General features: G+C 43.1%; 3 protein-coding genes across 3 annotated transcripts in view; 1 reads left to right on the forward strand and 2 right to left on the reverse strand.

The window, feature by feature from the left end:
- The window catches only part of LOC134182566 (protein Wnt-4-like), a 2,786-nt gene extending 2,580 nt beyond the window's left edge, over positions 1–206 (reverse strand). Inside the window, exon 1 of the mRNA XM_062649986.1 lies at positions 62–206. Coding sequence (XP_062505970.1) covers positions 62–129 — 68 coding nt within the window. The 5' untranslated portion in view covers positions 130–206. The remainder of the gene's footprint in view (positions 1–61) is intronic.
- Positions 207–398: 192 nt separating this feature from the next.
- Positions 399–16,732, reverse strand: LOC134182564 (vigilin-like). Its single transcript, XM_062649985.1, has 18 exons — positions 16,572–16,732; positions 16,117–16,388; positions 14,776–15,201; positions 13,210–13,425; positions 12,905–13,007; positions 12,726–12,826; positions 12,551–12,658; positions 11,232–11,336; positions 11,095–11,173; positions 10,687–11,036; positions 9,119–9,205; positions 5,870–6,229; positions 5,119–5,205; positions 4,857–5,063; positions 3,071–3,217; positions 1,960–2,433; positions 1,060–1,494; positions 399–796 (listed from the first exon to the last, which is right to left on the reverse strand). Exons 2-18 carry the CDS (start codon positions 16,336–16,338, stop codon positions 509–511), a joined length of 3,795 nt encoding a protein of 1,264 aa, XP_062505969.1. The 5' UTR covers positions 16,339–16,388; positions 16,572–16,732; the 3' UTR covers positions 399–508.
- An 82-nt stretch (positions 16,733–16,814) lies between these two features.
- LOC134182433 (mannan-binding lectin serine protease 1-like) lies at positions 16,815–22,999 on the forward strand. Its single transcript, XM_062649836.1, has 10 exons — positions 16,815–16,904; positions 17,165–17,301; positions 20,368–20,586; positions 20,652–20,801; positions 20,861–20,983; positions 21,059–21,252; positions 21,309–21,453; positions 21,498–21,692; positions 21,743–21,937; positions 22,010–22,999. The coding sequence occupies exons 2-10, from the start codon at positions 17,259–17,261 to the stop codon at positions 22,819–22,821; spliced, it is 2,076 nt and encodes a 691-aa protein (XP_062505820.1). The 5' UTR covers positions 16,815–16,904; positions 17,165–17,258; the 3' UTR covers positions 22,822–22,999.
- The last annotated feature ends 295 nt before the right edge of the window (positions 23,000–23,294 follow it).

Here is a 23,294-nt window from a genome sequence, read left to right on the forward strand (position 1 = left end):
CACCAGGCTTCACCCTAATGGGCGCATGCAACAAGAAAGCGTCGCAGCGACATCAACTTACCACCAAGATCCATAGACGGATGTAACACACGCCAGGAAGGTGAACACAAGAGAAGCAAAGAACAACATCCTAGCAGCTCACGCTCAGACACTAACCCAAGTGCCAACGAGCAGCGGCTAATAAGACCCAAGCGAGTCACGTGACCTACTAGCACCGCCTAATGACTTGTCCGCAAAACGTTGTACCGCCCGCGCAGAGATATGCTAAACGACGACTCGTACAGCAGGATGCGTATCTTCCAAATTTAAAACACAATTACAAGAAACACGCCCACACACAACTTCCTGTCGGCGTCACGCCCACCTGACGTCAGACCGGACCACAACAAGACAACAACTTGTTAGAACGGATCGAATTTCGTCAAAATAATCAAACTTAAGGCGCTAACAAATTCAACGCTGAAAAGGCAAGACGCTGCGAAGTCCGTCCGCAATCCAACTCGTTCAGTCAGGACTTACGCGCCGGCCAGACAGGAGCGGAACGGGTCGTCGAGCCGTTCCCGATGGTGGGAAAGTCGTCCATTGTCGGCGCGTTCGCCACCGCCTCCTCCTTCTTCTTCTTCTCGCCCTTCGACTGCGTTCCGTTCGAGGCCCCGCTCCACGGAGCGCCTCGGACGACGAATCCGGTGGAGTAATCCTGCTGGTCGAGGTCGTCGCTCCCGTAGCGTTCCGACGGTCGGTGTGTGTACTCGCGCATCATGGCCTCCTCGTCCATACGCTCAATCACATCCTGAAGCTAAAAAATAGAGAGAAAAAATGGTGGCTAGTTTGTATGAGATATGGTCTGAAAAAACAGACACCAATCAATTATGATTGACGAGTATAGGTATGCAAGCCATTTGCCACTGTTACACTACAGGTGTGCTGGTACAAATTCAGTCAGAGTCCTATCTATGCCACCCACTCCTTGGTATCTATAATCTTGAGTACTATGGTTTCTGTACACTAAATGTGCATGTAAACGAGCATGATATGTTAAGGACTAATCATGATTCTTACATATTCTTCTTCCAGATTCAGTAGATGATCCTTTGCCTCCTCAACGTTGTCCTCCAATCCCGAGATGGTGACCATACTGCTCTCCTTGTCTTTCGGAAAGCGAATATCGACACTGTAGGTATCCATCACTTTCCGAATCGATTTGCCTTTCGCTCCAATCAGTCGACTGTGAACTCGAGAGTCGATCTCGACTTCATCGGTCACCTGCTTTTCAAGCTCCTCGACGATCTTGAGGATGGCATCTCGAGCACCTTCAGCTCTCTCCTGGTATCCAGTAATGGTAATGAGATCAGGGTCTTCGGCATTCCTGTCGGGAAACTGGATGTTGACATCATGCTCTGCACGAATCTTGGATATGGTCACTCCTTTTCGTCCAATGATTTTTGGATGGTGCTCATTGAACACTTTCAGTGTCAATTGGTAGCTTCTCAGCTCCTTATCAACAACAGCAACATCATAAGAGCCAGACCAGGTAACAACAACAAACCACTGTCACATCATAATTACAATAAACACAAAGTCACGCAGAGAACAAAAATTTTACATCACCAGCCCACACAGAAGCACCAAAAGATGCACATGACCTCATGGGAGCCCAAGGCATGTGACAAAACAAACACATTACCTGAAGTACATACGCAGATTGCTTAAGTTCATTTCCCTAGAGTGAAACTATTGGAGATTGGACCTCACAGGCATTCAATTAAGACTCCACAAATCTCCTGGTGCCAAGCAAGGCTCTACCATACCACCCTTGAATGTACGTCACTGAGCCAATAAAAGTATTTTTCTTCCTTCCTGTCTACTTACTTATCTATCTCTGATTATCATGTTGCTATCTTGTCACTTACAACTTAACCCTCTTAACCACACTACCAATTAACAAGACAGTTTGCTTACTTTCTCTTCTCTCTGAGCATCAAGCTGCCTCACTCGTTCCAATAATGCCTCCTTGGCTTCCTCTACTTGAGAAGGCACGCCCGACAGGGTGACCACATCTGACTTTTTGTCTGCCTGAGGAATGGCAATGTGGACATTATACTTGTCCATCATTGCTCTCACATCCTTTCCTCTGGCACCAATGATAAATCGATGATAATCAAAGGGAATCTCCACCTCCTCAGTAATAGGAACAAGAGCCAACAAAGCCTCCTTGGCTTCTTCAGCTTGCTCCTTCCTTCCATGTATCTTGATGATATCAGCAAGAGGAGTGACTCCATCTTCAGCCAGGGCAGCTTTGTCTTCCCCTCGTTCTGGAAACTTGATACCGACATCAAAATCAGCAGTTATCTGCTGAACATGGTGACCGCGAAGTCCCATGACTGTACGATGATGCTTGTGTGGAATTACACACTCAAGAGTTACTTGAGCTTCCTACAAATGAGTGAGTCATGAAAAGCGCATATTCAAGGTATTCATTCCACTTAATCAAATATGGTCTAAAAATACACCATGCACTACAGTCCACTTCACTGACTCATAGGAAATTCAGTAACCGTTAGCCGTGTGTGTGTGTGTGTGTGTGTGTGTGTGTGTGTGTGTTTGTGTGTGTGTGTGTGTGTGTGTGTGTGTGTGTGTGTGTGTGGTCTGTTACCTCCAAAATTTACCAATACAGTCATACCTCACTATTCCAACCACATTCGTCCCACTGGTATTTGTCAAACTTAACACAACTGCGAGATTACACAGCATCCCCGATTATACAGCATCCCCGATTATCCTTAATGGGAAACTGTGCTTCATGTCCAATTCACAATCACAAGGTCTGACTGTATTACAGACACTCATCGATCAAAAACCAATCACAGCTGGAGCAAAACCACATTCAGTTTCTAAATTTCTGATTCCATCATGAGTAACAATGACTAATTAATTTAATCAATAAACAAATCACTGTTATGTCATACACCTCACCAGTTACTGAACTCAAGAATACCAATGTGTGGTGATCAGGATTCACAACATTCACAAAAATCAAACAATAAACACATCAAAACACAATATCACTTACCAGGTTATCGACTTCTTCTGCTATTCGCTGCTTAGCCAGTTCAACGCAATCCTTCGCTCCCTTGACGACGACTCGTTCAGAAACACTGGAGCCTCGAGGAAAACTGATGATAACACCACCACACTCGGCAGCAATATCATGCAAAACCTAGAGCACAAACTCCTACAGATACTTTCTATTAATCAATTAATTACCTAATCAACTAGTTACGACTCAGCACAGACTGCAGGACCTTCCTGCTCACAACCATACGTGACCAGCCAGAAGGTCTAAGAAACAAAGCTGTTCAGCAAGCACACATATACATTGGTGCTTAATAACAGCTGCTCTTCTAGCAAGTGGGCATTACAAGCTGCAGTCTAACACAATCTAAAGTATCAACAAACAACATCAAATAGTCCAAGGACTTCAACAGTTGTAACATATTACCACAAGTGTGGTTCCAGGGCAACGATAAGCTGTGGAGTCAATCCAATTCACATGTAACAATCTTGCAGTACTAATTCCACTACACATCTATCTAAAACAGATTTGCCACTACTAGTATGTGGGTCTAACAGTCAAGGATTTGAGCTCCCATTTTAGTGTAATCTGCCACTTTTCTGCGAGCACGTACAATTATGCAGGGAGAGGCACTAAATCAAAAAGAATACTTCAACAGTTTCAATGAATGGAAGTGATCACAAAATGGGCTTATCGCATAACACAAATGATCACAGAATGGACTTAAAAGGCATAACAGAAATGTGTTGACCACATAGGAAGATGTCAGACATGTTCATCTGTTTTTTTCTTAACAACATTACAGATAAAAATGATCTCAACACATTCACATTCCAGTAACCTATAGTGCAGGGTAACTACTTAATCTGTCACGTCCTATTACGCTGGTAGCAGCATAAAGTTACAGATGAACACGTTGAGCAGGGCTATGAGTGCCTACACCATTGCTTGTTCCCAATCCAACATTCTCTTGTTGTTGCTGTTCCACTATTTACCTACCAATCATCCTTCATGCAAGCAAACAGACAAGACAAGGGAATGAGTGAAATACACTGCCACAAATACAGAATTTCAGTCACAACATGTACTCAAAAAAGGTCTTTAGAAATGTTTCATTCTACACCTTTTTTACATCACTGTCCCATACTTAACAACCACATCAAAGCGACCACCCTAACTTCAAAAAGAGATTTCCACAGAGTTCCTTGGAATGGGGTCATTTCTTCTTTACTACATTTAGCAGTAACTTCTTGCCAACACAGAGAAGCCAATCCCTTCAGGCTATAAACGTCCTTTAGCAATCACGCCAATACCTCAGTCTACCTGGAACTTCCATAGCAATGACTTAAACATAACAAGCTCGTCTACTGTAATAAACAGCAGACACTCCTACATATTCACTAAACAGACAACAACAGCCCATACTTCACCACCTCCTATACTGTTCCAGAACAAACAGTACATAAAAATAGAAGTGATGGCAATTGTTGAGTCTGCAAAGTAGAAGCCGACATCTATGCATCAAACATGTCATATGTATAGAGCATCTGGTCGTGCCATTTCTCTACTGTCAACAATAAAGAAACAGACAGAGACTAAAACATGCAGACTTAAGTACCAGACAGATAACATCTAGAATATGCTACACCAACATTTCAAGCTAACGCACTGAATAATCCATAAAGATAAGCGAACTGAACACTCACATGAAGATAAAGTCAGACAGAAACATTAATGATCAAACATTCCACAAAATTAAGCAACATTGGTAATACAATTATACCTGTCCCCGCTTCTGTACAAAGTGCCGCTGATGCTCTGTGGGAACCATCACCTCGCTCTCCACCGTATTCTCCAAATCTGCAATCAGCTTCTCTAAACGAGCTTTCGCCTTGTCAATTGCTTCTTGACTTCCGATCACTGTCACAAGAGACTTATCCTCATCTTTTTCCGTTGGAAAGACAATACGAGCACCCGTTTCTTCGCGAAGCTAAACAACTAGAATCAGAACTATTCGTGTATTTCCAAGTATAAACAACATTTACCTTTTGGATGTTTGCACCACTGCGGCCAATAATAAAGCGATGAAACTCGGGCTTTGCCCTTACTTCAACTGTGTGGTTATGCAAAGCCTGTAATACAAGGCAACATATAGAAACAGTCATTTGATGACATACAGACAACACACATACATACATACAGACAAACACACACAGACAGACAACCAGACACACCACACACGGACAGACAGACAGACAGACAGACACCACACACACACACAGACAGACAGACAGACAGACAGACAGACACCACACACACACACACACACACACACACACACACACACACACACACACACACACACACACACACACACACACACACAGACAGAGAACACAGACAGACAGACAGACAACACACATACATACAGACTGACAACACACAAACATACAGACTGACAACACACAAACATACAACTAACCACACAACACACATACATACAGACAACACACATACATACAGACAACACACAAACAAGCAAATAAACAAACCCACAAACAAATAGACAAACAATGCAGTCAAGCCTGGTTCACAATATTGACGCCGACGTCAACAATAGAAATGAATCCTATTCCAGCGTCGACATCGGCGTCAACATCAAAGGATGCCGCCGACGTTGAGGCGGTTTCTTTGAAGTTTGACGCTCAACTCAACGTCGACGTCATATTGTGAACCAGGCTTCAGACTAACAAAGCCTATCTAACACAATCCACAAAGACAGACAACGCTACCCACCCGTTCAGTAGCCAGCTCTTGGAGCTGTTTCTTTGCTTTTTCAACATCACCCTTCGGTCCACGAATAGTCACCTTGTCCTTATCACCACCAGCACCCTTCCCAGATGGAAAACGAATCACCACATTTCCGCACTCTGCAGATATCGCTCGAATCAGCTGGCCCTTTGGACCGATAACAGCCTGATGCAGTTTGGCAGGAATTGACACATCATCTGTAGTCACGTTGGCCAGTTCATTTTGAATAGCTTCGATACGCCTCTTTGCTTCTTCCACATTTTGTTTTCGACCAGTGACAACGATCACGTCGCTGTTACTGTTCTCGGTTGGAAGATCAATTTTCGTTTTAGTCTCATCACGAATCTAAAACAAGAAATACGAACATAACACAACAACTTTAAAGAGACAAACATCACATAAAGCTATTTTACGCGTAAACGAAAGCCTAGCGTGTTAACCAGAAGACGCAATGTAAACGCAGTTTTTATGTGAACAGAAAGATGGTGCAAGGAAACACCAGATGCGAAGACGCCAATGCAAACCCGGCTTTACTTGCCAAACCACCAACGTAAAGCAAATCTGACTTCTCGTAGACAAAGAACTTGGCCCTCCTTCTTAGAGAAGGTTTGAAAGTCTTGGTGTAGCCATCCGGATATGTCCTATATTGCAAATAGCAAAGATGTCACTGCAAGAACGCGCTTCTCCTGCATACGACAGCTGATTTGCAGCCACACCAAAGGTGAGTTCAAATTGGCTGGAAGTAGAGGCATGTTCTTCAATCACCAGCTTGAAAACAGGCGTCTTCACGCAAGACAATTTCTAGCCAGCACAATGCGTATTTCCACAGATGGCTGTAATACCCATTCACAACGGGATACCCATATGGACACTCATATCACCGGAAAGATTGGGATGGGGATCTCCAATCTAGGAGATACTCATAACTTCATGGCTGTGTCTCTACTTGTCCATTTTATCCGGGCTATTAAAATAATTATCCGAGACTTTGTTGTACTGTGCAAATTCGTTCTTGTGCACCAGACAGTCGGAGATCATCTTCTGGTCGTCTCGAGAACAATCAGAGATACAAGTCTTTGTTTTCGCCGAAGATGGTGATTAAATCTCTCTCTCCTCTCTCTCTGAACACTCTGCATTAGTCTACGTCGTCGCTGACTTTGCCTAATTCTGTCCTCTTACAATAGTCTCCAAAGAGAAAGAACAGCGCGAAAGAACTAACATCCATCGTCGTGGAACGCACGAAACTATCACATGACCGTTAAACCTAAACCGCAGTGTGGAAAATATGGAATTATTTTGGCAAATAGACTGAGCTCAGGTAGGACATTCTTGTATGGTGTTACTGTATAACTAAGTGTCTCCCCTAATGCAGCCAGCCATCTTGCATGTACTGTAATTCTTGACAACTAACTTCCAAGAGAGAAATGGCATTAAAGGCAGCTGAGGTTTTCTCTGGATAAAGAATGCTAGGAAGCACCTAAGTTCATGAAATTAACAGTTACACCATTGCAAAGACCATCACGTGCTAAGAGACAAGGTTTACATTATCATATATGCGTACCGCTGAATGTTTTGTCCAAACCTGTCCCAACACTGGTGCAGTATTTGGTCGGAAAAACAAGACATTTGGTGAGACATTGTCCTATGTCCTACTGTTATTTTCCACACTGTTTTAAACCACTTTAATCAAAGGGGAACTCCACTGGAGTACACCCTGATCCCAAAATGTAGGCTTTATCATGAAAGTTTGTGCTACGCTACTTTCAGGCAAGCCATTGCTTTGGTAGCGGAAAAAACGAGTGTTATGTACAGAGCATGCACCAGGCTGTTACGTCATTGGCGCTAAGCTCCACCTACACTAAATGAATTGCCTGTGTAGCTCAGTTACCTTGCCAGTAAAAGACACGCAAACTAAACGGGAATGGTAACTATAGAGGGATCTGGTGTTTTAAGGCCTTAGAAGAGCTCTTTGTAACAAAAGTAGGATGCTAGAGGCCGTTTTCTCCAAGCAGACTTGACCCTCTCCTGTCACAGAAGATGAGGCTAGCGCAATAAATCTCAATGGTAATTAGCGTCAGCCTTTGCTCTATTGTTCTACAAGGAGAAACACGCGCAAGGTTCAAGTATGTCAAGGAAGCGTAGACGTTCTCTTCGAAAAACCTGCGTAGACGGACACGGGGTGTTCTTATTGTTCTCTAGTCCTACGTCCACGTTAAATTTAGGTAGCAGTCCGATGTGCTCAGCTTTGGCGATCAGCATGGTACATTACCATGGTCACGAGTCTACACACTGTGCACGGTGTAAACAACTTACGTACTACAGTACTAGCTACACCGTCTACATCATTGCACTCGAGTAAAAGTCTAAGGCTCAATCAAAGCCATTCTGCACCTGTAACACTTCGCCAGCCGCTGTTTGAAAGGAGTGTGTCTGTTTAGTCAGATCTCTCCAAGAGAACCTCATATTTGAACCTTCTAACTGTTTCTCCTCGTAGATTAATAAAACGAATGGTAATGTTAATTATCGTTGAGTTTTATTCTGCTAGCCTCATCTTCTGTGAGAGGAGAGGGTCAAGTCTGCTGGGAGAAAACCCGCGTCTAGCATCCTACTTTCGTTACAAAAACCTCTTCTAAGGCCTGAAAACACAAGATCCCTCTATAGTTACCATTTCCGTTTAGTTTTCGTGTAGTTTACTGGCAAGATAACTGAGCTACGCGGGCAATTCATTTGGTGTAGGTGGAGCTTAGCGCCAATGACATATCAGCCTGGCGCATGCTCCATATGCTCCTTACATAACCCGCATTTTCTCTGCTACCAAAGCGACTGTTAGCCTGAAAGTAGCATAGCATGAAGTTTCATGATAAAGCCTACATTTTGAGATCAGGTTGTATTTCCGTTGGAGTTCCCATTTAAACTACCTCTGAAACATGTTAAGCGAAATCTGTTTAGATTTACAGTTAAACAGGTTTAACGCTAGTGGTGACGAGCCCTATATTTGACATTGGCATACCCTTATGGTCAAGAATGAGCTACAACCAATAGAGCCTCTACAGTGAAAGACAGCCTACAGGGAGTGCAGCTGTGCTCTAATTTTACGACAGACCAATTTTGTTAATTTATAATTGGTAACTACCAACATTGCCAGAACTGTTCTAGCTCACAGTCTACGTATCATACTGACAATCACCCAAAAAGTGTTCCCCACAACTGACACCACAGCCTCTCAACACATACCTTTCTGATAGTTCCGCCTCCGCGACCAATCACATTCTTGTGAAACTCCTTGAATACACGAACCTCAGCGACAAAGTTTTCAGCAACCTGAAGAGTATAAACAACATAGAAAATTCAGACCATCTATGCTCTAGTTGTATGTTACTAGACATGCAAACTGAGTGACTTCCATGCTCCAGGTAAATGTCGAACCCTCACCCATCTAACTGTTTCTATACCAAAACCTACTACAACCACCAGGCTATAGTAACAGCTAAACAAGAATGAGACAAACAAACAAACAGATAAATAGACAGACAAACAACCAAACAGACAGACAGATAAACAAACAGACAGATAAACAAACAAACAAGTAAACAGACAGATAAACAAAGAACAAAGAAATAAACAAACAGACAAAACTAAACAAAGATAAACAAACAGATAAATAAACAGACAGATAAATAAACAAAGTAAACAAACAGACAAAACTAAACAAAGATAAACAAACAGATAAATAGACAGACAGATAAACAGCCAAACAAATAACAAACTGACACAAACAAACAGACCAGAGAAGGTAGCAAGCTAGTGTGCGTTAAGGCACGCCCATTGACAAATTTGGTCTTCTCTAGACGTGTTTGTCTTTGTTCCTCTGCTGCTATATGTCTGGATCTAAACGGAGCTGCTTTTGTGAATAACTGATGTTTACAGGTGGACTTCACATGGTTACTCTGCAAGTGGCTTGTTGTTCGTCTTTCCGTGGTTTTAGTACTTTTATTCTTTATATATATATATATATATGTCTGTGTGAGACAAGACAAGTTATTACAGAATGACGTTGTAGGGGTTATCCAGCATTATCCTGCCATTTTTGGTAAGTAGCCACCACAACTCTGCGCGATGCATGCACATAGGCAAATTTGGTCTTCTGTAGACGCAGAGCTCAAGGCTGTCAAAACGTAACCATATGTCTCCCACTGGTAGTAAACCTTACTGAGTACACCTTACTCTAACCCTAGGAGGTTTTGAAAGCGACTAGTGTCCACACTTCCTCCCTGCAAAGCGGTCACCTACGGACTACAATAATACGACTTTCACATCTACTGCTGGACCTGATATCGAACAAAATCATAAGAATTACGACCTGTGACAACGTTAGTCCATCAAGTAGGCATGGTCGAACAAATCTGTCGAATGCCACCACTACCTTCCTATTTGGGCTGATTTGCACCAAGCAAACGCGCAAAAGCGTTACATCCACCACGAGAAAGCAAGAGAGTTTATAGTAAGGGTCACGACCACTCAGAACCATCAGTAACGTACATCTGGATGTCGCACTCACAGTGACTAAAGACAGACTGAAGTAGACACGTGGTTCAATACGGAGCTTAATAAATAATTAAAAGGTGCTTACTGGCTGAATAGTAAGACCGCCCATGTAGCACTGCTCTAACTTTCTACCTCCGCACTGCTCTAACTTTCTACCTCCACTGACAGGCAGACAAACAAACAAAGAAACAAACACACAGAAGCAAAGCCTTTCACTAGGAAGGCAAAGCCTTAGTCTCACTCTACACATGACATACCATTTCATCATTCTGTTTCTTCAGATGCAACGCACATTTGTCTACCATGTCCTTCGGTCCACGCAGATTCACCACATCAAGCTGCGACTTCGGATCCGGAAACACAATCTGTACTCCTGGAAATCGCTCTCTAACTTCTCGAATATGCTGCCCTTGCGCGCCAATGATCTGCTTGTGAAAGCGGTGCTCAATCATGACGTCCTTTACTCGTTCATTCTCCAGTTTAGCTGCCATTTCAAGTAACTCTTTCTTTGCTTCCGCAACTCCTTTGTGGCCACCTTCAATGCGTATAGAGCTGTTGTCGGCAGGAATAGTAATCGAAGTTCCAGTACGCTGCTTGATGCGATTCACTGGCATAAGACTTAAATTCAAACACACACTGTAGCACAACAGTAAGCACAAACAAACCGTTTGCTCCACTCTTTCCGATAATGTGGCGATGAAATTTCTGATCAATGTCAATCACAGCAAAATCCATTGAGTCCATCTAACAAAAAAACGTCATTGAATGATGACCTTCTGCTAGTTGTGTGAGTCAGACAAACCAGTTTCTTTGTAAAAGATTCAAGAGCACTCCTGGCCTGCTCGACTTCCTCCGGTGGGCCCTCCAGTTGGATCTCATCGACATCAGAGCTGAACTCAACATGCACCTGCAACAGAATATCCCAAAGTTGTGATTATGAGTTGACACCAACAAGTAGTCATTTAGTTTACAACAGTTTCAGTTAGTTTATATATAGTTTCAACTGAAGAAGGCTATTAAGCCTTGTCCACACTAGCAACTGGATTGGCAACTGGATCGCGATCTGATTGCAATCGGTTGAATCCAATTAGAAATAGTGGGCGTTACCTCCACGTATGCTACACATGTAGTCGGAATATCTAACGCTCCTCACTCATCTTTGTTCTTGCTCACCGTACGTCGCTGCAGCAATGCTTTCTACAAGCAAAGAAGCCACACATACACATCGGTCATCAGTCACGTGACACCAAAAATGAGGCGGATGTAGCGTTGTCAAAGTGCAGTGTGGAAGCTCACTATCCCGATCCATTCTGGTCTAGTGTGGACAGGGCTTTAGACAGGACAAAAAGGAAGTGAAACATAACATCTGACAGTTTTCACACAGTGTGGTGCTCCTCACCTTCACACAAACAGACAGACAGACAGACATACATACATAATTACATACATACATAATTACATACATACGACCGACTTAGAACTGGAACAGACAAGGGAAATCCAACTGTTTAATTAAAAAGAGCATTACGATGGCCTGAGACGGTGTCAACGCAATGTGGTTTCTGCCCAGTGCTCTGAATGTCAAGGTGAAGAAATTCAACCAAGCGTGGGTAAACGACAACAGTAACTATGACTATGATGCAATAAAAAATAGCTAACTACTTTGTTCTGTGACTGTAATGATAAAAGCAACATCTAAAACAACTAACAACTAACTCATTCTGTCTGTATGATAGCATGGTCAATCGATCCTTTAGTCTTTACCAGTTTTAAGCTAGGTGTCAGAAAATTACCATACAGATAACTGGCTTGTGTGGCAGCCAAGCGTTCATAGCAATGTTGCTTTTTGATCCTTTGCTGTCGGCTAAGTTTGTTCCCTTGGCTGCTGTTTCGCTAGATAGTAGTCTGCTACAGACAGACAGACAGACAGACAGACATACATACAGAATGAGACAGCCAGATAGACAGACAGCCAGCCAGCCAGCCAGCCAGCCAGCCAGCCAGAGTAAGACACATAGAAGCAGACCAAAAGCAGACACAGTGTGAGCTGTCTACAGTACAAGCAACCACTTCGATTCACCATGCGGCATCAGATAAGACAACATCACTAATTTGCTCCACCTTCGGTAAGTCTTGGGTGATGCTGTTGATGTTCTTGCCCTTCTGACCGATGATGAAACGGTGAAGCCATCGAGGAGCATGAACCTCCGCAGTCACAATACTGTTAGCCTAACACCAGACAACACATTACAACGCTCATCATATCAACAAACAATATTTGCGACATTCCCCTCACCTTCTCATATACAACAGTCAGTGCAGTTCCCAATTTATCAGGTTCACCCCTCAATGTAATTGTTTCACTGGTGCCTTCCTGAGGTACTTCAACCGAGACATCTATGACAACGTACAAACAGCTTCGTGAAACAAGCTGCTAACAAGCATATCTACGTGCTGTAGCTAGCAAGCAAGCACCTGTTCTTTCCAGTATTTCCTGCAGGGTGTGCCGTTTTGGTCCGATAACGTACTTGTGTTGCGACTTCTTTACTTCAACTGACACTGTCTTGGCCCTCCTTCTCTAAGATAGAGTAACACAAAATGAAAAAGTACGGATGTGTGTGTCTGTTCGTGTGTACGCCTGTGTCTGTTTGTGTGTGTGTGTGTGTGTGTGTGTGTGTGTGTGTGTGTGTCCGTCCGTGTGTGTGTGTGTGTGTGTGTGTGTGTGTGTGTGTGTGTGTGTGTGTGTCTGTCTGTGTACGTGTACACAACCACTCAAGTACCTTGTCTTCATATATCTTCATTATCATGGTCTTGGCTTGAGCAACAGCCTCCTTCTCTCCAGCAACTGTAATTTCATCCTTCATCACCTGAAATGGTGGCATGTTCACGCGTGCCTTAGTCGTCTCCATAATCTCCTTCGTCGTCTTGTTCCACGGCCCACTGATCCACGGGTGATACATTTTAGGAATATTCAATCGTTCAAATGCCAACTTAGCCTACAACACAACAAAAGAATTAGGCAACTACAATGATAAGCACTAACGTTACATGATCGTTAACCGTCTTCCAATGTGTGACAAGTCGCTTCAGCCAACTATCGTATTATATAACTTGTCTGTACTACCCTATCCTGTCCAACTCATCCATCAGCCTATATTTCCATCTACTTACCTTGTCTTTGATTGGTTGATTAGGGAGGTCGGGTTTTCTTGCCTCATCTTGCCCATGCTGTCAAGTCTCTCTATCTTTAGTATGTGCCCACACTAACAGAACGTATGTCTGCTATTGCTCTCTGTCCACTTGCCCGCCCGCCCACCGAGTCAGTTACAAATACTATTACACAACACAGACACTCACAATTTGTCCAAAATATTCCAACATACATCTGTTATCAACTATGTGCATCCACCCTCTATGACTTGACATTAATATGCATCATAAGCTAAACCGGATAACGAGGTCGCATGTATACAGTACACATGTGGCTAAGCCTGGTTTACAATATAACGCTGATGAAGCTCACGAGAACAACAGCGAAGACGCTGAGTAGATGTCAAAACGCTGTACCAGTTACAATATCATTTGATAAGCAACAGCACCGAGCCACTACGCGCATGCTCATCATAATTGTATACCATGAATACAAAAGTCTGTGATTAGGTTTTCATTTTCTCCCGCACCAAGTTGTCACAGAGACGCTTCCACATTTCTTGGCAGTCTGCTGCTGGGAGCCTGGTTTTTTCGATACGTTTTCCAAGTGTTTTCTTCCGCCTGGCATCTTAAGCTACTGTGACTTGATCTGCTACAAGCAGCCATACCTAGATGTGTACACTTTCGGTAGGCTACTCTTCCATAGTTTACTTACGGTTTGGATGCTAGAGTTGAATTTGAATCAACTCTAGCGTTGGCAACGCTGACAATGCTCGTCACAAAAAAGGCCGAGTGTTTACAATATGATGCCTGCCTGAGCGTTGTTGCTAGCGTCCTCACCAGTGACCCTGCTAGCATCCTCGCCAGCAACCTTGCTAGCGTCGCCAGCATCATATTGTAAACCTAGCTTTACACGCGATTAGTGAGTGAAAAAGTTGTGTAAGCGCGTGGAAATGAATATAAACACATGGAGACGAGTGTAGATACGGTATCGCATGCGTGTAATCAGCGGCATACATGCATTGAGCATATGGTGACAAGGTAACCACGTGTTATCATGGAGTCTAAATGCGGTATCACAGCACAAGTGAGCAAGGTTTACATACAATGTCCATCCATGTCAAAACGCAGTGCTATCTGCTTGTCCATCTGCCTATACTTCTGTATGTCCCGTATCATTTCACTAACTGACCAACCTGTTCATCAGATATCAGCTGTATCTCATGACTGGCTTTATCCACATTCTCCTTCGTTCCACTGATCTTGATGATGTCAGACTGTTCGTCGCTTTTGGGTACGCTAATCTTCGTTGCAGACGTCATCTCCAGTTGCTTCAGTTTTCCGAGGCTTTTTCCGAGAATGAAACGATGATGTTCCTTGGGAATACGTAGCTCTGCCGTGTACTGCATCTGCAGCTGATTGAGGATTAATATTCGAGCCTTCTGAACAGCCTCTGTCTTTCCGGTGAGCACGATTGTGAGACTCTGGTCTTTGGCGAGACTCAGCTGGATTGATGCTCCGGTGCGGTCCATTACAACACGACATATATGGGTCTGACGGTTCTTTCCAAACTGCTCGTTCATCTCTCTGTACCGTCGCTCCTCCAATGGAACGCGAAAAATCTAATAAACGAAACAAGATAATTCCAATATATCAATTAAGTGTTTGTTCATCACGTGCTCCTCGACATTTCAAATGGCTACAAAACTACCACTAAATCCACACGCACACCTATCTATATGTGATCACTGCTGGATGACCAGTTGACTACATACAATGCGACTTACAGGATAGCTCTACGAAGTTCAAGGCTACATCCATACATCATATACTGAGACATCTGGAGCCCACTACTTTCCATGGACTACGACTTAGATGTGCACAGAAGGAGAAACGTGTATATCCGGTTTCCTCATGCATTGACAAAGCATGTACAACGCCAAAATTTAAAAAAATTAAAATTTAAAAATTGGCCCCAAAATTTAAAAATTACATTTTGGAACATTTCACCAAATATTATCAGCAGCAAAATGTCCCTGTCTCCTGAATACTTTCTCAGCCCCATTCTGATGGCTCATAGTTCAAACTTAGTGAATACACATCAAGTTACATACTTTTTTCGTTTGTTGATTCTGACAACAGAATATCTTAATTCAACATCTTTCTTCCCTGTGCATCTAACTGCACTGCTATTATGACACACATTCGTTTCTTGTCTTCCCTGGACGCCTGCACATCACACATGCCAACAAATTCCAACACTACAAGCGGCCTCGTCATCAACCGACCCTTCCCTTCCGCTGCGCCACATTCATCACCTCAACCCACTTTCCGCATACCAAACCTTCGGCAGTACGACGCCTAGAGAAACCCTGCATCCCCTCAACAGGACGCCAGTAGACAACAAGATATCAACGACACCCGACAACACCGCAAACGCGCCGCATTGTTTCTCGACACAACGAGTACTAACTAACTAAACTACAAAACGCCCATACAAAGGCCTCTCACATCCTACCCTCGACCCCCTCCCTTACCTGCGTGATAGTCGAGCTACGAATCGCTTGAGTCTGTGCCGCCCATGTCGACTGAGACAGCTTCTGCTCTTGAGGAACAACCGAGACCGGCAGAGGAGGGAAAGCCTCCGTGTAGGTCGGCGTGTAAGCGTCCAGACTGTCGGCCTCTCCGCTCTCTCTCTCCCCGTCGTCGTATGACTCGCCATTGGCGTCGTAGTCGGGCGGTGACGCGGCGCTCGCCATGTTCGGTGATCAAGTCGCGGTCCTGATCAGTTCCGAGGTCTGCAGAATCACTAGAGAAAGAAAGAGAAGCGTCAGTCACAGAAGACCGAACGCGCTCGAATTCGACGTCCTGAAACGACAATACAAGCAAAAAAAGCACGCACGGACATCATAAAACACACAAATAAGCACAAACAGAGGAAAAAACGATAAGGGTCCCATTGGGGGTCGACTCTCAGGTCGGTCGGTTTTACCTTGAAAAAGCCGCACGTGAGGCCAATTCAAATGTTCTGCGTCCGTTTAAGTCCAGTCCTGAGTAATACAATGCTTCAGTTAGGCGGCCAGAGTGCTCGATGCTCCTCAGGCGCTTCAGTAAGTGCAGAGGTGTAGCTCTATTGTCTCCGCAGTGCGGTGATCACGTGGTCGCGACGAGAAATCACGTGTGCGAGGTCAATGACGTCATTCTATTCCGTGTTCAAGAATGAGTGCGGGGTGTGATTTTGTGTCGCGTTTTGACGGAGCGACGCATTCGCGTGACGTCTCTGTCTCGGTGCGGTTGCTTTGCGAGAGTCCTCGTCTGCAGACAAGTGAGTCGATGCTGCAACGTTTGTTGCAATGTGTGAGGTCGCTGGGGGGCTGTGCACGCTGCATGTGATGCGAACAAGCTCTGCACGTGCTCAGCTCGATTGCTGCAGATGCAACTTGCTGCAGATGCAGGCATGAGAGTGTAGACTGAGCTCTGATCGCAGCAGTGATCATGACTGCAACAGCTCTGAGTGCATTTCACTCTCTAGCTACAACTGTACGCTGCATGCACTTGTTGTATAGTTTCTCGTTTATTTCACAGGTTGCTTGTTTCCTGCTTTTTCGCAAAAGGCACTGCAACGCTCGGAGTATACGTTTAGAGATTTACAGGAAGACCAGACGTAACCACGCCTACGATGTACGGACTTTCTCTCCTCTTCGTGCTTGGTTTTCTGCAAGGTGAGAAATACGGCTTGAGAGAGGTAGACCAGCATGTGGTGAGTTGTGTTCTCGTTGATGCTCGTTGCGATTTTGTCAATTGTTTGTTCGTACTGCGGCCCCTGACTAGGGCACGGTAACTCCGCCTACCGCCGGGATTTAATATTTCATAATAATAAATGCTATGGAGTTTAGGTAAGCGTAGCATAGACGGCGGAAATGTTTACTTTATTTGATCAGAAAGCTGTAAAAGGTGCAGACTCACATATTTCTTTATGATGTATTCAGACTCTAGTTATGGTTACTGCATGATTACCGTTCCTTAGGTATTAGGTAATGGGACTTAACTATAATTACAGATTGTGGGATGCGAGGTTTAGATGTGGACACTAAGCTGCACCTCTCAACCATACAGAGCTAGAGCATTGTAATCAAGCCAAAATTTATGTATAAAACATATATTAAATGATATATAAGCCTATACCTACATGTACACCTTGACAAGAATTCATCCTCTTTCCGGCCTTGATGAATGAGACTATGACCCTTCCAATTACCACCATTTGTCACATTCCTCGCTCTGTCTGCCCCTTGTTTGCTGAGGTATTAGCTAAAGAATTAAGGCATGATACAGATGATGGTGTGTGGGGATTTGCTCGCTTTTCTTACTGCCAAAAGCTGTCCTTCAAGAGGAGGAAAGAAGAAACGTCATGTGGCAAAAGCAGAATTGCTTTCACGCCCTCTGAAATGGCAAACAGGGGATCTTATTGGTCTCTGGGAAGATGCTAGAATTGATGCCAAGCGCCATGACCAGAAATCGAAGCATTTCACAGTCGCTGGAGCAAATGCCAAGCGAGCTCTGCATTTGGCTAGAGAAGGTCGGTACAGCTATGCCATGAAAACACTTGGTTCGTTGGGTTGTGCTTCTCTAGATGACACTTCAGCACTTGATGAGTTACGTCAGCGACACCCAGAACATCTACTTTCTGAATGGAATGAGGATATACCACCCCACTGACTGTTTCCTCTGCTTCAGTTTTGGCTGCTCTTCGTGCTTTCCCTCCAGCTACTAGCCCTGGTGGTTCAAAATTGCGCTGTCACCATATTCTAGATGCTATTGATGGAACGACCACCCCTTCTGCAAGAGATTGTCTACATCGCCTAACACATTTCATGTGTTCTCTTTCTGGTCAAACAGACACTTGGTTAGCTCCTTGGCTTATAGGAGCACCACTAACTGCTCTAAACAAGAAACAAGGTGGAGTCAGGCCAATTGCAGTAGGAGAAGTTTTAAGACACCTTGCCAGCTGCCTCTGCTGCGTGGCAGTTCGATCAAAGTTGCCAGATGTTTTCATTCCCGCTGGCCAAGTTGGTGTTGGCATTAAAGGAGGGTTAGAAGCTGCTATCCACTGTCTTTCCAGCTTCATAGAATCACACGTGGACGATCAGGATCTCTGTTTGAAAATTGATTTCTCAAATGCTTTCAATGAGTGTAAGCGAGGGTCCTTTCTTCGATGTGTACATACTCAATTTCCGGAATTATTCGCATGGTCTCAATGGTCATATCACTGACATGGAGAACTTTGCTTTGGGAACAACGTCATTAGATTATCAGGATTAGTTCAGCAAGGAGACCCTCTGAGTCCTCTCCTTTTTTTGTCAGTTATCCTGGAGCTCCTTGATGATATTGATGACATACCGGATCGGTATGACATCAATACTGGGGAGATGACCGGCTGGACACTCGAGCCTAGACTCATCACTGCTACGGAAAATCAAGACTGAAAGTAACTTACGACATAAAGCACGTCTCAACTCAGTCTTCGCCAGACATTCCGGGGCATGGCTTATGGCAATACCTAACCAGAAATTAGGTCTGGTCATGTCTCCTCAGGAATTTATGGTTGCTCTTCGTATGTGGCTTGGCATTCCTGTGTTTCCATCTCCTCCTTCGTTCGTTAGGTGTCCTTGTGGTAAGCTTACTGTCATCGATCCACATGGAGATCATATCTTGGGTTGTGGTCATGGCTCACTAAGACATAAAAGGCATGACACACTTTGTGACATCATTTTCAACAGTTCTTGTTGACAACCGCGACTGCAAGAAGGAGCAACGGTGCAACAGCCACAACAATGCCTGACCAGGGGATGTGTTTCATCCTGACTTCCTGCAGGGCCGAGCTGTATATTTTGATGTGACCGTTAGGAATTCCCTATAGGCATCATATCTCCTAGAATCAGCCACCCAACCAGGAGCAGCAGCTGCTGGAGGAGACTCCGAGAAGATTGCACGGTATGAAGATGAAGTTAACGCAGCTGGATGTGATTTCTATCCTCTAGTTGTAGAGACACTGGGAGTTTGGTCTCCTAGTTCTTTAGAGATTTTAAAAATTATAGCACGAAGAACTGTTTTAACTACAGGGACAGCGGTCTCTAAAGCTATCCAGCATTTACTGCAACAACTTTCTTTTAGTCTTTGGCGGTATAATGCTAAACTGATCTTGGACAGACTAGCCATCTGTAAAGTTGGCAATGTTATGTGGGAGTATGTGTGATTTGTTGCCCACTGTTAGTGGGTAAAATATATAAAAAAACATGCTTTGTAAGTTGAATCTATGCTTTTAGTGAATTGGTTGGCTTTCTCAGGTTAGAAAATTCAAGTTTTCCTGAGATAAAAACTGTCCTAAACTCTGAAATAGTACGCATGTGCTACAACTGCCTATATATGCTAGCTTGGAATTGGTATCACCACGGTTGATGCCTCTATAGCCAGTAACGAATGTTACCGAGTTTACTCTCAAACAGACACACAAACTAATAGACAAATAAACATGTACAAATGTGAAATCTTGAGACTACTTTCAATTGAAATTGTAATATTCTACGTGTTCCCGGTAGGCAGGACATCAGTTTCTAAGCCAGTTATTGGGTGAATAAAATTCAATTATAACTTACTTAATTCATTAATTGATAATTGATATACAGTATATATGGGAAAGCAAGTGTGTAACTAATATTAACTAGTAGACAATCTTAATTTGTGCCTTTAACTTAATTTAGATTGTCAGTCATATAAATTATTTGTAGGAGCATCTAGTGCAACGTTGAAGAGTTGCGGTGGCTCACTGAGTGGCCTTCGCGGAGACTTCCAGTCTCCTAACTTTCCTAACAATTATCCCACAAATGTGCAATGCACTTGGCAACTCAGCGTACCGGCAGGGCATCATATCAAAATCACATTTACACAGTTTCACATTGAAGAACATAGTGCTGAGTGTGAATATGACAGACTAACAGTGAAAGACGGTCAGTGGGTCTTTCTGTAATTTGTTACTAATTAGTATAAAATCGTTTTGTGAATGCATGTGAAGGATCTACACACGTTGGATTGTTTTGTGGAAGTCCAGCAACTGATGGTCCCAAGGGTCCCATCGTGACGAAGAGCAACCAAGCAGTAGTGCAGCTTACATCTGACTACTCTGACCCAGCACCAGGATTTTGGGCTTATTTTACTGCCATTGGTAGACAAATTAGAAATTTTACTTCACTTGTTATTGTAACTACTTACTGCTTTGTACAGATAATGATGAATGTGCAACCGACAATGGTGGATGCACACAATTTTGTCACAACTACATTGGTGGATATTATTGCTCTTGTCGCTCAGGATATGAGCTTCAGTCTGACGGCAAATTCTGCAAAGGTTTCTTGTAATTGAAAATGTTGGAAATAAAGTTGCATCATGTGATCAGTATTATTATTGTCTTGGTTTTGTCAGTCGTTTGCAATGGAATACAAACAACTGCTTTGCAAGGAATCATACAGAGTCCTGAATTTCCAGGTGTTTATCCTGATCAGGCAAATTGTGATTGGAAGATCACTCTACCTCTTGGATACCAAATTGAGTTGACATTCTCAAAATTTGATGTTGAAAACCATGATGAAGTAAAATGCCCTTATGATTATTTGAAGGTGCAGCCATAATACCAAATGTTGCATTAGTTTGCTTGAATGATTCCGAAATTTAGGTTAATACTGGCCGCACTGAAGACAAATACTGTGGAGCTACAGTTCCATCAAAAATTATGTCTCTTGCAAATACGATGCATATTTTTTTCGTCAGCGATGACTCTGTTGGACACTCCGGATTTAATGCAACTTACAAAGCCAAACGTAAACGTTACTTTTTGTGTAACTAAGTAAGAGTTGTCATATAGTTTCTGTTGCTTTAATTTTAGCTCTAAACTGTGGAAATCCGGGAACTCCAAGTTTTGGGAAAAAGGGAGGGACAAACTACTTTTTTCCCAATGAAGTAAGCTACTCCTGCAATCAAGGATTTTACTTAACTGGATCTGCAAAACGAAAGTGTCAGAACAATGGTCTTTGGAGTGGGACTACAGCAAATTGTCAACGTAAGGTCATTTTGTACATACAGTTACAATGATTAAACTTGAACATTTAGGTGTGTCTTGTGGTGATCCGGGAATACCACTTCATGGTAGTAGAAGAATTATTTCAGGAATTGGAAGGAACTATGTATTTGAAGACAAGGTGCAGCTAACATGCAATTCCCACTATGAAAGAGCAAGTGGTAGTGGTACTCGAACATGCCTGTATAATGGACAATGGAGTGGAAGTCAACTGACTTGTCAACCAAGTGAGTGAAATCAATTTAATTGTTGATCAATTAATAGAGAAAATTTGAAAATACATTAATGATTTTATTTAGTTTGTGGAAATACCAAGTTCTACATACGCAATCGAATCATTGGCGGTAATAAAGCCCCACCTGGTGTGTACCCATGGATGGCCATGCTGTACTGGACTCCATGTGAAACAACTCATTGTGTCTTTTGTGGTGGCACTGTTCTTGACAACAAACATGTACTAACAGCAGCACACTGCATTCCAGACGACAAAAAGAAAAAGTTTGTCGTTCGTGTAGGAGGCGTGAGGACAAGATTTAATGGAACTGACGAATGGTGGTGCACAGTGAAGAATACAATCATCCATACAAGCTACACTGAAAAGACATATGACTATGACGCTGCTCTCATTGAAATTGATAGATGTACTCCCATACACAAATCAAAAACTGCAGCAAATGAAATTGTGATGACTGATTATGTCAGACCAATCTGCCTTCCAACTCCTACTGACATTCGTAAGATGTATCAGGTTGGTTTTCTTGGATATGCTGCTGGATGGGGAAGGAGAAATGTTACAAATGAAAAGGCATACTCTCGAGTTTTGCGTGATGTTGATCTTCCAGTTTCAAGCACTCAAGCATGTCAGAATCATTTTGCTCCACAGAGTTGGCCAGTCACATCACAAATGTTTTGTGCTCGTGACAATAGCAAAGACACTTGTCAAGGAGACTCTGGAGGACCTTTCATGGGTCAGAGACATACTGACCGTAAGTGGGTTGTAACTGGCATTATCAGTTGGGGCGATATCAGATGTGGCCATGGGTATGGAGTATATGTGAAAGTTGGAGCCAGTGGTGTCATAAACTGGATTAAGAAAACGTTGAAACTGTAATCAGGGAATACTGTCATTATGACTAATTTTGCACCTTGTATGTACAGTCTTTACTTTCAAGTTGGAAAAAGAAACTTGAGATGTACGTTGAATTTTACTGTAGTGTACTATTACTTTTTAGATTTGCTAGTACACGTTACAAAAACACAAGTCATTTTTGATCAAATGCCAAGCAGATAAAACGATTACTGACTATCACGTCCAGAAAGATATATATATATATATATATATATATATATATATATATATATATATATATATATATATATATATATATTATATATATATAAGATCATTTTTAACTAAATATCCAGGAGCATGTTTACAAATCCCGGATGCAGTTTCTTGTATCAATATGTATGACTAACAACTACAACATTATGTGTCGTTAGCCCCTCTATGATGGGCAAGTGGGGTCTTTACCCCAATCTGGGCGCCCACCAACCCAGCAGGTGAGCCCAGCAGGGTACATG

The sequence above is a fragment of the Corticium candelabrum genome, chromosome 7 (genome assembly GCF_963422355.1).
Source record: "Corticium candelabrum chromosome 7, ooCorCand1.1, whole genome shotgun sequence".
Taxonomy (NCBI): domain Eukaryota; kingdom Metazoa; phylum Porifera; class Homoscleromorpha; order Homosclerophorida; family Plakinidae; genus Corticium; species Corticium candelabrum.

Bases quoted from the DNA above. Each gene is read 5' to 3' on its own strand.
- LOC134182433 (XM_062649836.1), top strand. From the start codon at position 17,259: ATGTACGGACTTTCTCTCCTCTTCGTGCTTGGTTTTCTGCAAG. The intron at 20,802-20,860 runs GTAGACAAATTA...TGCTTTGTACAG, and splicing joins GGCTTATTTTACTGCCATTG to ATAATGATGAATGTGCAACC. The intron at 21,253-21,308 runs GTGCAGCCATAA...TCCGAAATTTAG, and splicing joins GCCCTTATGATTATTTGAAG to GTTAATACTGGCCGCACTGA.
- LOC134182564 (XM_062649985.1), bottom strand. From the start codon at position 16,338: ATGGCGAGCGCCGCGTCACCGCCCGACTACGACGCCAATGGCGAGTCA. The intron at 2,434-3,070 runs GTAAGTGATATT...ACTCATTTGTAG, and splicing joins CAGAAGAAGTCGATAACCTG to GAAGCTCAAGTAACTCTTGA. The intron at 1,495-1,959 runs GTAAGCAAACTG...GTTGTTGATAAG, and splicing joins ATGCTCAGAGAGAAGAGAAA to GAGCTGAGAAGCTACCAATT.